Source organism: Sus scrofa, chromosome 13 (assembly GCF_000003025.6).
Source record: "Sus scrofa isolate TJ Tabasco breed Duroc chromosome 13, Sscrofa11.1, whole genome shotgun sequence".
Taxonomy (NCBI): domain Eukaryota; kingdom Metazoa; phylum Chordata; class Mammalia; order Artiodactyla; family Suidae; genus Sus; species Sus scrofa.
In genome coordinates this window covers 207319938-207333543 of record NC_010455.5, presented here as the reverse complement: position 1 = coordinate 207333543, position 13606 = coordinate 207319938, and the positions used below count along the sequence as shown (strand labels likewise).

At 53.3% G+C, this 13606-nt stretch overlaps 2 protein-coding genes across 2 annotated transcripts in view; both read left to right on the top strand.

The window, feature by feature from the left end:
* Positions 1–13606, top strand: part of TSPEAR (thrombospondin type laminin G domain and EAR repeats) — a 126646-nt gene that overhangs the window by 78980 nt on the left and 34060 nt on the right. Inside the window, exon 2 of the mRNA XM_021071520.1 lies at positions 3212–3432. Coding sequence (XP_020927179.1) covers positions 3212–3432 — 221 coding nt within the window. The remainder of the gene's footprint in view (positions 1–3211; positions 3433–13606) is intronic.
* LOC110256557 (keratin-associated protein 10-3-like) lies at positions 10644–11535 on the top strand. The gene has a single exon (XM_021071519.1). It carries the CDS (start codon positions 10714–10716, stop codon positions 11320–11322), a length of 609 nt encoding a protein of 202 aa, XP_020927178.1. The 5' UTR covers positions 10644–10713; the 3' UTR covers positions 11323–11535.

Below are 13606 nucleotides of genomic sequence, written 5' to 3'. Positions count from 1 at the left end.
CACCGCCACACGCACACGCACATCTGCTCTCCGGCCCCAGGGTCTCCACCCCGGCCTCCTGTGGAGACGCGTCCCCCGCCCTGGCCTGGTCCCCAGGCCTCTCCCAGTCCCGGCCCTTCCACCCGCTCTTCTCGGCCCCGGGGCTCATCAGACGGCAGGTGGCTGTTTTCCTGGGCTCCCGGGCCTGACTGCCGGTGCCCTTCCCGGAAGAAGATGGGCCCTGCTCACAGTCACAGCACAGGCTTAAGTCACGGCTCTGCCTCTGCTCCAGCTGGTGCGACGGTCGGGCGGCTCAGCTCTTTCCCCAACTCAGCCGAGCCCCTGACCGCGACGGGCGCCACCCTCTGCTTTACAGATGGGTGAGCTGAGGCTCCGAGAGCACGATGCCGAGGTCTGGTTCGGGCCTTACGTGCAGCCAGCTTTGAGTTCATCTCTTAGTGGCTGGAGCGTCCTCTCTGCTGGATTATAAGCAGCCACGGGCAACAGCTATTGGCTCTGGAAGCTGCCGTTTCCAGAGGCCTTTGTGGAACAAGCAAAGGCCACACGACAGCACAAGCAGCGCTGCTGGGTCCAAGCCGGCCTTGGCAGGGCGTCCGCGCCACACCCGGGCTTGGCAGAGGCTCAGACGTGCCCAGCTTGGAGGGGGAGAGGAGGCCCGGTGTGGCCGATGGAGGCTGTTGGCACGGGGTGTGGGGTGTAGGCCAGAAGCTGCAGCCAGGGTGCCTGGTGAGGGAGCAGATCTGGTGTCCCCACTTGGTCTGGACTTGGAAGTGGGGACAAAAGCTGGGGACGCTGGTGGTGACGGGCCAAGTTCTGGCTGTTCCGGCCTGATGGCAGCAGAGGTCGCAGGTCAGCCCTCTCTAGCCCCACCACTGTGGCTCGGCCACTCTCTGTCACTCTGTCCAGCCTCTCGGCACAAATCCATCAGGTGCTAGTGACTATGTCACGGTGACAGAGTCAATTTGGGGACTCCAGGTCACTCACTCACTCCTGCAGCCAGAGGGGTGCCCCAGGAAGGCACACTAGCCCCGAAGCCCCTGGGCAGGGCACGTGGACGAGGCGCGGGCAGAGAGAGCCCGAGTGGACGGGACACCTGCCAAAGCAGAGGCCGCAGGGGCTGGGGAGGCGGTGGGACCAGGAAGAGGCTGTGTTCCTTAAACAGTGGAGGGAGAGGCTCGCAGAGGATTAGCCACGTTCGGGCTCCCCAGCTGCCTGAGCCTGGGGCTTGGCCGCGCCTAGGCACGTCTGGAGCCGGGAGGCCTGCCAGGTGGAGGCCCAGGTTTCCCATAGGAGGGGCTGGACCTGGCGGGGCCACAGCTACAGCTGAGGGGACCACCCACGGCCAGGCAGGGCCCGGGTGCCCTGTGTCTCGCAGTCTTGGGGGCGAATTGGGGTGCAGGATGTTTACTTAGGGCCCACACTCTCCGGGAACCCCGCCCAGGCGCATCCATGGGCCGTGGAATCCGACCCCGGCCACCAGCGCAGGACGTGGGTCAGGGTCTGGCTCTGGCTCGTGGACACAGACTCCCCTCCACCCCCGAGACGCCATTCTCTTCCCCGGGGCCTGGCTGGGACCCTGCCCCCGACCCACAGAGTGTCCCCGTGGGATGCCTGCCCGTCACGACAGGTACGTTGGAGCACAGAGCCCGGGGCACTTGGTTTAAAGCACACGTGCTTCCAAGGGGCACCGCGTCGCCTCCCGCGCTGCTTCTGGCCTTTGGTGGTGTGAATGAGAGTGACCTCGCGCCTGCACAGCGCAGCCCCTGTCGCTTCCTCGCCGTGTCCTCCCAGACGTCCGCGTGTCCCCAACACTCCCCCCCTCGCTGCGTGTCCCACTGTCCCCTCCAGCTCTGCCCTCCGCCCCGCCCTCTCGGCACGACCACACCCTGTGGCGCCTCTGAGCGCCCTGGAATGCCACCCAGCAGGAGGACATGGCTGTCCCTGGCTGCGCCCAGGCTCAAGGGCCCAAACTCTGGACCACGCTGAGCACGGGGCGGGGCGGGGGGTGATCGAGCGTGGTTTCGTTTTGAGAACCCGAGCTCCTTTTTTGTCGCGGCCGCCCGGCCGGGCTCGGCCCTCCAGTTAGTAAGAGTTCCGCGCGTCCTAGACGTGAAACCTCTGTCCTCTCGGCCTGTCATCCCTCCCCGCCGGCCCTCCCAGCGCTGTTCTGGTCCCTCTAAAGGCTGATCTTTCCTCCTGCCCCTGATGCTCCGACTGGGAGCTGCTGTCTTTGAACTCTGTCTTTTCTTTGAACTGTTTTGGAGTGAGTTTTTCTACCTAAAGTCCCTTGACTTAACGGAGAAAACCTACTCCTTGTCTCCTGCTTCACCCGCCCCACCTGTGACGCCTCCCTCTCTGCCTCCAGGCAGCGCCCCTCTGGCTGCCCTCTGGCCACTGTGTATCCCAGAGCAAAGGGGCAGCCCCGCTGGTCGGGGGTGGGGGGGGAGCCGGGGCTGGGGTGGGCAGGGGAGAGTGCTGTGGCGACCACCTCTCATCGCCCAGACTTTGCTTATCCCAGGCCCCAGCCTGACACGTGGTGGCCGAGTCAAAGGGTTCAGAGGCAGCCGTGGGCCCTGCTCCAGGCCAGGACTTCCCTCCCACCGCTGGGTCCGGGGGTGGGGGGCTGCCCAGAACCCCGCCTCTAGCCACAGCCGCTCTCCAGGCTCCCCCCTTTCCTTTCCCGTTACCTGGCCTCAGGTGAGTTTTATTTCTGATGACCTTGGACTTTGGAACGGGAGCCTGTCGGCTCCTCTACAGTTCGAGGGACAAGGCAGTGCCTGGTCACAGGGGTGGCATCCAGGTCCTGTCTGATGTCCAGTCCTCTAACAGTGCCATCGGGGACTGGCACAGATGGCTCTGCTGAGGGCATGGGGAAGGCCGTGCTTGTCACATCCCAGACCCGAGATGCTTCCGTGTGCGAGCCTGTCTCCTGGGTCGGGGCTGGGACCCCCCTGGTCCCCCAGCACACCCAGTACAGTGACATAGAATGTGCTAAACCCAGGGCCAGGGAGTGGGGGGTGGGGAGAAGAGGTCACGGGCAGACCCAAGTGGGCCGAGACTCTTGGGGACTCTGTGTGATTGCTGGTTAGAGGGACAACCGTGGCCCCCAGCTTGCAGGGCTCCTGCGAGGATCCTGCAAAACACTGAGGCCAGAGCCCGCCACGCCCCGCGGTCGTCCTGGCCTAACCCCCCTGTGGTGTCCCTGTCACAGACCTGCGGCCCCTGGACATCCTGGCAGAAGCGGTCCCTCCCGATGGCGTGGCGGCGGGCATCAGGGTGACGCGGGTCCAGGGTGCACGAGGACTCCAGCTCTCGGCCGCCGCCCCCCACACCCTGAGCTTCCCTGCCTCGAGGATCTTCTCCAGATGTGACCTCTTCCCGGAAGAATTTTCCATTGTCGTGACCTTGAACGTTCCCAGTCTCCCTCCTAAGGTCAGTGACGCTTCCTACCCTTCCCGTTAGAACCACCCCACGAGCCTCGGCGGTGTTCTCAGCGCGGGGGCGGGCAGAGGGCACGGATGATCCGACTGCCGCGAGGCACCAGTCCCGAGGTGGAGAGTGGCCGGTCTTGACAGGTAGTGAGGCCCCCGTCACGGTGAGTATGCGGGCAGAGGTCGTGTGACCGTTTGCTAGGAGTCTGTACAGCAATTATAACTTTCCAGCCTCAAAGGCTAAGGGTAACGCTCAGCTTTCAGGTGGACGTTCTTCACAGGAAATAGAAACAAAACAGCTAGAACATACCCTTCTGGCATCTGGCCCCCTGTGCTTTGCAGTCCTGTCCACCCAGGTCCAGCTCACCTTCCCACCTGCCCTGCAGGACGCAGGCGCCCAGGAGCTTCCCTGTGGGCTCGGGGACAAGGCACTCCCTCAGCGGGCAGCAAGCCCTTGACATTTCCAAGTCAGAGCCTCGATTCTCCTTCGCTGGTTCCCTCTGACGCCTGCGAGTCCATCGTGAAGCTCCCGGGGACTTCTCACTAAGCTCTCTCCTTTCCTCCATCCAACCTGCTGAGGTCTCACCTCCGGCCACTGTGTTTTCAGTAGCATTTCCACTTGCTTCCTTTTCGTGTTAAGGCCAGTTCTCAGGTCTTTGGTTGGCAGAGACCTTCCTGAACAGGACTCCAGCCTGCGGCGCACCTGCAGGGCTGGCATGGCTGTCCACGCCATCTCTTCATTTTCCCGTCACGCTCGGTAACTCGTAACAGGTTCACTGAGATGCAGTTCCCATCCCAACAATTCAGACACCATCTAGGGACGCTGAGGACAGGCCACAGCAGAGTGCCGCCCTCACTGCGGCCGGAGGTAGCTCGTGCTCCCCTCCTTGGGAGGAAGCCCCCAGCCCTTGGCCGCCCCCACCCCCCACCCCAAGCACTAAGCTGCCACGCCTCTGCTTTCAGACCTGCGGGTTTGCCTCTTCTGGGCCGTTCATTTAAATGGAATCCTATCACGTACGCTCTTAGTTACAGGCTTATGCAGTGTGTGTTCGGGATTCATCCGTGTGCGGTGTGTGCCAGTACGTTGCTCCTTTTTATGGCGGAGTCATATTTTACTGAGGGGATAGATCACATTTTGAACCCCGTTCCTCATGGACCAGATGGACACGTGGCTCGTCTCTGCCTCTTGGCTGTAATAAATCATGCTGCGTAAAGGTTCACGTACACAGTTTTGTGTGGCTGCGCATCTCTCTTCCTCTGGGTGTATACTTAGGAGTGGAATTGCCAAGTCTTGTGGTTACTCTATGACTAATTTTTGGAAACTGCCAGACTGTTCCCCAAGTGGCTACACCACCTGACACTCCCACCAGCGTGGATGCATTTGTGATTTCTCCACATCCTCAACCAACCTTGCTATTACCCGACTTTCTGATTCTAGCCGCTCTCATGGGCGTGAAGCAGCATCTCATTGTGGCTTTGACTTGCATTTCCCTCCTGAATAATGATGGTGGGATTTTTTTCAGGTGCATATTGGCCATTTGTGTCTCATCTTAGGAGGAATGTCCATTCAAGTCCTCTGCCCAGCTTTAAATGGGATTGTTTGCCTTTTTTAACGATTATGCATTCTTTACGTATTCTAGATATAAGTCCCCTGTCACATATAAATTTTCAAACATTTTCTCTCATTCTGTGGCTTTTACCTTTGCACTACCCTGATCACGTCCTTTGAAACACAAAACTTTTAAATTTTGGTGAAGTCACATTTACCTATTTTTTTCTTTTCTTGCTCGTACTGTTGGTGCAGTATCTTAGAATCCAGTGATAAACCCGAGGTCATGAAGATTTACCTCAAAGTTTTCTTCTAAGAGCTCTATAGAATTGGCTCTTATGTTTAGGTCCTTGATCCATTTGAGTTCATTTGTTATTAAAGTGGAAGTTTAGGTTTGGTTTGAAATCTTTATTCTTTCTTAGTAGAGGTGTGCGCAGCTATACATTTCCCTCTAAGAAGTGCTTTAGCTGCATTCCATAAGTTTTGGTATTTTGATCTTTGTTTTCACTCATCTTTTTGTCTAATTAATTGATTGATTGATTTATCTGCTGTACAGCATGGGGACCAAGTCACACATACATGTATACGTACTTTTCCCTCCCATTGTCGTGCTGCGATGTAAGTGTCTAGACATAGTTCTCAGTGCTACACAGCAGGATCTCATTGCAAATCCATTCCAAGAGCAATAGTTTGCATCCGTTAACCCCAAGCTCCCGACCCCTCCCGCTCCCTCCCTCTCCCCCTGGGCAGCCACAAGCCTATTCTCCAAGTCCATGATTTTCTTTTCTGTGGAAACGTTCATTTGTGCTCTATATCAGATTCCAGGTATAAGTGATATCACTTGGTATTTATCTTTTGTTTTCACTCATCTTGAAGTATTCTGTGATTTCCGTTTTGGTTTCTTCCTTGACCTTTTGGTTACTTAGGAGTATATTGTTTGATTTCTACATATTTATAGATTTCCCATTTTTTTCTGTTATTAATTTCTAATTTCATTCCACTGTGGCCATAAAACATATTTTGTGCTCCTTCTATCCTTTACAATTTATTGAGCTTTGTTGTATGTCCTAGCACATGCTCTCCCTTAGAGAACGTTCATGTGCATTTCTGAAGGTGTGTGTGCTGCTGCTGTTGGGTAAGGTGCTCTGCAGATGTCTGTTAGGTCTTGTTGGTTTACAGTGTGATTCAAGTCTTATGTTTCTTGTTTGATCTTCTCCCTATTCTATCCGCTTTGAACTTGGCCTATTAAGGTGTTCACCTAATATTGTTGAACTATTTCCCCCTTTGTTTCTGTCAGTTTTTGCTTTATGTATTTATTGCCTTATTTGCATGCATATTATATTGTTGCATATTCCTGATGGATTGAGTTTTTATGATTAGGAAATGTGCCTCTTATCTCTAGTGACGATTTTGGTTTAAAGTCTATTTTATCTGATATTTGTAAAATATGAGTTTTTTGTGGTTGCTGTGTGCATGATAGACCTTCTGCTATCCTTTTACGTTCAACCTATTTTTATCTTTGGATGTAAAGTATGTCTCCTGTAGAGAGCATAGAGTTGTCTCCTGTTTGTTCGTTCAGCCTAATGATCTCTGCCCTTTAACTGGGTTGGTTCATTCACACTTAATGTTATTATTGACAAACAGTTTACCCCATCAGTCACAGATTTTGTATTTGTGAATTCATCTACTCTATAAAATTGATGTGTAAGCCCAAATCTATACTTTCGGCCCTCCTAGAATCATTCCCGGACATGCAGAGAGCAGCGGAAAGTGTTCCAATTTGCATGTGGCAACACTCTGCCTTCTTGCTTCAGCTCACACTGTAAATAAGTGTCTTTTGCTGTCATTTAGGGCTATGTTATTCATGCTTTTGTAGTTTTTATTTGTAATCTTATTGTTAAAGTGACCCCCAAACATAGTGCTGAGATGCTATCTAGTGTCCTAAGGGCAAGAAGGCTGTGATGTGCCTTCTGGAGAAAATATATGCATCAGATGAGCTTCATTGAGGCATGAATTACGTTGCTCTTGGAAGTGAGTTCAGCATTAATGAGTCAACAATAAATATTAAACATACATTGTGAATAATACCATACCTATATATCCATCTACCCACCCTGGTTCTTGCTAACATTTGGTCTTTGACCCTGGTTTCTGACACAGATCTCCAAAATTCTTTGGAATTTTCTGGGTGATGGGAGTGTCCTTTGTTCTAATAGGACAGCTCTTGGTGGGCTCCTGGATGTGGGCTGGTCAACAGAAAGACCAAGCCTTGTTCAGAAGGTTGGTCTTCTCCATCCCACCTCCCAGTCTCCAGAAACGAGAGAGGGCTGGAAATTGAGTTAATAACTGATCATGCCTACAAGATGAAGCCTCCATAAAAATCCCCAAAGTACGGGATTTGGAGAGCTTCTGGCTGGTCAAACACCTCCACATGCCAGGAGGCTGAGACACCCCACCTCCATGGAAAGAGAAGTTTTTGCGCTTGGAACCCTTCCAGAACACACCCTATGTATCTCCATATGGCAGTTTATCTGTACTCTTTAAAATACTCTTCGAAATAAATTAGCAGTAATAAGTAAACTGTTTTTCTGGGTTCTGTGAGCTGCTCTAACAAATTACTGAACCTGAAAGAGCCATGGGAGCCTCCGATGCGTCGCCAAGTCTGAGAGAAGCTGTGGGTCTCCAGGGGACCTGCTACTTGCAACTGGCGTCTGAAGTGGAGGAAGTCTTGTGGGACCGAGACCTGCCCTGCAGGGTCTGTGCCGACTCGGTTAGGGTCAGAGATGAAACGACCTGTAGGACCCCCGTACGGTATCAGAGAATTTGGGGGTGGGTAAGAACCCACACATCTGCTGTCGGAAGAGTGCTGTGTGAGAGTAAAGGAAAACAGCATTTTTCCAAGACACACGTAAAACAAGGTTACGTATTGAAGAGTTGATGAAAATGAGGCCAGAGGCTCACAGGAACCTAAAGCTTTATTTCCCCTGGAAGCAGTGTTCGATAGTGGCTAGTTCAGTGTTTGTGGTCACTTACATAACAAATAATGAACATGAACCTGGTTGGATTTATGCCTTCCTTTTCACTCTCTCGTTTCCTATTTCTTATGTCTTTTTGTAGTTATGTTTCTCTAGTTCTCCTTTACTGCTTTCTTTTGCATTTAGTGAATATTTTCCAATGTAGCATTTTTATCTCTTTAATGATTTTTTCACTTATTTTTTTTTTAGTTTTCCCTTATTGTTTGCTCTGGGGCCTACCATATATTTATTTTAACTTATCAGAATCAACTTTCAACTTTTGATTTATATTAACTCATGTCCAGTGACATATAAAAACATTGTTTCTTTTTATATGTAATTCTATTCCTTCCTGTCCTTTGGGGGGTGTCTTGCTGTTATAATTGTCTTAAAGTGTCAACATCCAAAAAATGTTGTTATAATCATTACTTAATATATTTGTATGATTTTTAAGAAACTTAGGGAAAGGCTATCAAGTGTATAAAGATTTTGCTATCCTAAACTTCTTCATATCATTTCTGGTTCTTTTCCCTTTTTCCTGTGGACCTGAGTTATCATCTGCAGTCCTTTTCTTGGCCCAATACAGCTCTGCTCCCATGTGCTCTCTTTGTGCTGATGCTGTCAAGTATATTACGTTTCTATAGACTACAAGCCTCAACATACACTGTGTACGTATTATTCTACAAATCGTTTCAAATCAAGTAAGAGAGGAAGTGAGGGAGTTCCCCTTGTGGCTCAGAAGGTTAAGGACCCGACATTGTCTCTGTGGGTTTGATCCCTGGCCTTGCTCAGTGGGTTAAGAATCCAGTGTTGCCACAAGCTGCAGCGTAGGTCACAGGGCAGCTCGGATCCAGTGTTGCCACAGCTGCAGCTCCAATTCAACCCATGGCCTGGGAATTTCCATGTGCCACAGATGTGGCCATAAAAAGATACAAAAAGTAAGAGAATAAATGAGAAAAAACCATGCATTTGTATTATCTTTTGTAATTACATACCTACCATTACTGGTGTTCTTTGTCTTTTTCCTGTAAGTTAGAATTTGTGTCTGGTGATACTTGCTTTCAGCCTAAAGAGCTCCCTTTAGTAAGTCTTGTGAGTTCTGCCAATATCAAATTCTCTAAGTGTGTATATATATATATATATATATATATATATATATATATATATATATAAAATGGAGGAGTATATTTCCTCCGTTTATGGAAAACAGCTTCCTTAATGTGGGATATGTGTGTGTGTGTGTGTGTATATATATATATATAAAATGGGGGAGTATATTTTTCCTCCGTTTATGAAAACAGCTTCCTTGATGTGGGACTCTCGATTGATCATTTTACTTTGAGCATTTTGACTATGTGGTTCCACTGCCTCTGGTCTCCACTGTTTCTGAGGGGAAGTCAGCAGTAAATCTTACTGGGCTTTCCTCGTGAGTGACTCATTGTCTTTCTCCCACTGCTTTTAAGAGTTTCTCCTTGTTTTTGATTTTCAGCATATTTAGTGTAATGTGTCTGTGAATTTTTTTGTGTGTATCTTATTTGGAGTTCATGGAGCTTCCTGGGTGTGTAAAGTTTTTGATAAATTTAGACAGTTTTAAGCTATTGTTTCTTTAAAGTAATATTTCTCCATTGTGGCCTGATTGTTCTGTGGTCCTCCAGCAGAGCCCCAACCCCACCCATCAGAGGTTAGTGGGGCCTCAAACCCTGAAGCCCACTGGCCCCTGACAAATCCGTGATGGAGCCATGGGCTACTTCTGCAGAGCCCTGCAGCCCAGAGCAGGCCACTATATTCTGGCAGGTGGCTGTGGACAAGGCCCCATGGACAATCAGGTCTTTTTGTGGTGGACTCTAGGAGCTGAAAACAGGGTCAGGTTCCAGCGACCACATCCTGAGGAACTTCTGCCTGTGCAGGGGGCTTCTGGAGGGAGGAGGCCTTATTCTAATTTGCACACAGGAGCTATAGGAGCCTCTGATGTCTGAGCTGGGAGGAGAGGGGCAGGTGTGAGCATTAAGACACTATCTGGGGAGGCTCCATAAGGTTTCAAACTCAAAGCAGCAAAAGGCATTTGTTCCACAGTCGTTCTCACTGCACAGCCTGCATCTGCATCCCTGACCCTCTGTGAGCCAATCTCTGCCCTGAGAGGACACTTTTCCTCACATCTGCCCCAGAACTCACTCTCCAAGAACACAGGCCCCCTCAACTCCCCCGACAACCAGCAGCATCAAATCGCAAAGAGCATAAGCTGCCCTGTGGCCAGACTGGTGGGACATGGCTGGACCCGTCCACATCGGAATACAGCTCCCTCCCTCTCAAAGCCCAGACCCTGGGATTGTCCCTCCTTGTCCCTTCCTTTGGAGAAGTTCTGTTTATAAGGACAACCCCTCCCCCCCACAGGCAGAAGCCTGTCCCTGTCAGAGTCGCCTGACGGCTACTGTCCCTACAAACGCATCGGAAGGATGTCTGTCTTTCCTCTGGAGCGAACGAAGGCAGGACAGCCCCACCTCCACTCAGGGGCCTCACCAGCCAGAGGCATTTACAGAGTGACCTGTGCTGCCAAACAAAGCACATCACTAAACCAAAACAAGGAAGGAAAGCTTCACCAAGCTTCTGCCACGACAATACACAGCACAGAGGGGTATAAAGCTAGACAGCCCTGAGCATCTCACACACACTCAGACACTCACGTTCGCTCACACACCTTCCCAGCCACACCGCCCCCACCATGGTCGCCTCCGCCCTGTCTGGCTGCCTGCCCGGTTCCTGTGACTCCTGCACCGGCTCCTCCTGGCAGTGGGACAACTGTCCAGAGAGCTGCTGCGAGCCCCCCTGCTGCGCCCCCAGCGGCTGCACCCCCGCGCCCCGCCTGGCCCTCGTCTGCACCCCAGCGAGCTGTGAGCCCAGCCCCTGCCTGTCAGGCTGCACCAGCTCCTGCACCTCCTCCCCCTGCCAGCCGGCCTGCTGTGTGCCCGTCTGCTGCAGGCCCGTGTGCTGCAGGCCCGTCTGTTGCACACCCGTCTGCTGCAGGCCCGTCTGCTGCAGGCCTGTCTGTTGCACACCCGTCTGCTGCACGCCCGTGTGCTGTGAGGCCTCCCCCTGCTCGGCCTCCTCGTGCTGCCAGCCCTGCCCCTGCCCCTCGTCCTGCTACAGACCCTCGTCCTCCGTGTCCCTCCTCTGCCGGCCCGTGTGCCACCCCACCTGCTGCGTGCCCGTCTCCTCCTGCGGGGCCCCCGCCTCCTGCTGCCAGCCCAGCTGCGTGTCTCTGCTCTGCCGCCCCGCGTGCTCCGGCCCCGCCTGCTGCGTGCCCACCTCGGCCTGTGAGTCCTGCTGCTGACCGGGCCCGTCCCCAGCTCCTCCTGGGGCAACTCTGACTTCCATCTGACATCTCTGGAGCCTTCAGCCCAGCTGGCCTCCTGGGCTGGCTCCGAGTTTCCTCCAGGCCCTAGGTCTCCCCAGGCGTCCTCGTCTCCATCCTTGGATCATGGGTTTTGTTCTGCCCTATGTGAGGGACCTGTTTGTTAAGAAATAAAGTCATTGTCAGGCCCTCTCCAAGGACTTGAGTGTGTGTTTCTGCGCAAACCCTGGGGAAGAGCCTGGTCTGGCGTGTGAGCCGCGTCCAGGGCATAGAGCACCGGGCAGGGCCAGCTGGGCCCTCCCCTCTGCTTGGGCCTCCTGTGCTAGCACTCCCTGGCAGCGTCCAGCCCAGAGAGACCTGCTAACCGGGGGGACCCCTGTGCGGAGCAAAGGGTGGGGAAGTGTTTCAAGGTCCTGGACCTTCACACTGGGGACTTGGGGCTTTGCTAGGAACAAAGGAGACCCGGCTTAATAAAGCATCTGCCTTGGAGTTCCCTTGTGGCTCAGTACGTTGAGGATCTGGTATTGTCACTGTAGCAGCTTGGGTTGCTGCTGTGGCACGGGTTCTGTCCCTGGCCTGGGAACTTCCACATGACTTGGGCATAGCCAAAAAAATAAAAACAATAATTAAAAAATTAAAACACCTGCCTTAAAGGCATAAAGACCACTTCAGAAACAGCTTCAGGCAAGCTGGGGCCAGCCACTCTCCAGCTACCTGGCCACAAGGGTGGGGGCTTCCCCCATGTGAAGAGGCTGCGTAGGGGGGTATGAGAGCCACGCACATTGGTGATGGGAGCCTGTGTCAGAGCTCTCCAGAGAAACGACCAGTAAGATGTGTGTGAATACATGCAGGGAGGTTCAATTTGAGGAGCTGGCTCACATGACTGTGGAGGCTGGCACGTGCAAAATCTGCAGGGCAGGCTTCCCAGGGAAGAGTTGGTGTTGCAGCTGGCATGCAAAGATGGTCTGCTTGTGGAATCACTTCATCCCCAGGGAACCTCAATCTTTTCTCGTAAGGCCTTCAACTGATTAGATGCGGCCCACCCCACTACAGAGGGCCAGCTGCTTTACTCAGCATCCACTGATTTCAACATTGATGGCAGGTAAACAAGACCTCTGCAAAAACATCCAGATGTGTTTGCCCAAACAGCTGGGAACCATGGCCTGGCCAAGTCGCCACGTGACACTAACCATCACAGGGACCAACAGCCAAGAGGGGTGGGCTCCTTGGGAATGGCAGGTGCTCACTGAGGGCCCTCGTCTCCCTGGCAGCCCACTCCCCACCACTTCTCAGAGTTTCTCACCGCTGAGGATATTTTAAATCCAGCCTTTCCTCCCTTCCAGCACCTATGTGCATTTGCTTATAATCTGTGTTTGGACACTGATACCTGAAATCTGGGTTTCCCATCATGCCGCCAGGCCTCGTTCACGGGGTCCCCTTTCCTGGGGTGCTGAGCAATGGCGCTTGTTCCTGGTCTAGCGTTTGAGGGCATTTGAGGCCTCCGGTGAAAGGTTTTCTGCAGAGAGAAAGTGTTTGCTTTTGCCCAGGGCAAGGAGCTGCGTTCAGGGACATGGGAACGACATCCGTGGCTTCTGTTTCGTGGACCTCCCAGGACATGGGACACGAGCAGCCGAGCGGGCAGAGGGCAGGCTCCCGACAAACGGCGCTCACTCCCTGGGCTGAGCGCCACCTCGCCCTCCTTCGCAGTCCCCAGTCTCAGGAGGGGGGCTCCTGTGACACCCCCACCGTGCAGGGCAGGTCCGGCTTTGGTGTCTGTCCCTTCATCCCGAGACATGGTTAAACCCCTGCTTGTTGGAAGAGCAGGGAGGGTGCTTTCCCATACCTGGGTTCCTGGTGGCGGCTTCCTGGTGGGTCTGCCCTGCCCGGGGCCACCCCTGCCCCAGTCGATGGTCACATCTCTCCAAGGGCTGGGAACAAAACAGTCTTCCCCAAGTGCAGGGGTCATGGTCAGCCCTCTGGTCCACTCTTCTCTTGTCTCACCCCCAGACGTGGAAGAAGTGGGACCCCACTTCCCAGGCCATCCCAGTGTCCCCGTGGGAAGTGTGGACTTTGGCAGCCAGCTCTCCGGCACAGCCTCTCTGCCATGCTGCATGACTGCTGGCTGGTTTATCTGTTTAACTGGCACAATAGCCACCATCTTTTTTTTGGGGGGGGGAGCCACGCCCACGGCATGCGGAAGTTCCTGGACCAGGGATCGAACCCAAGCCACAGCAGTGACAGAGCCAGATCCTTAACTGCTAGG

Excerpts from the sequence above, each read along its gene's own strand:
- LOC110256557 (XM_021071519.1), top strand. The coding sequence starts at position 10,714 with ATGGTCGCCTCCGCCCTGTCTGGCTGCCTGCCCGGTTCCTGTGACTCC.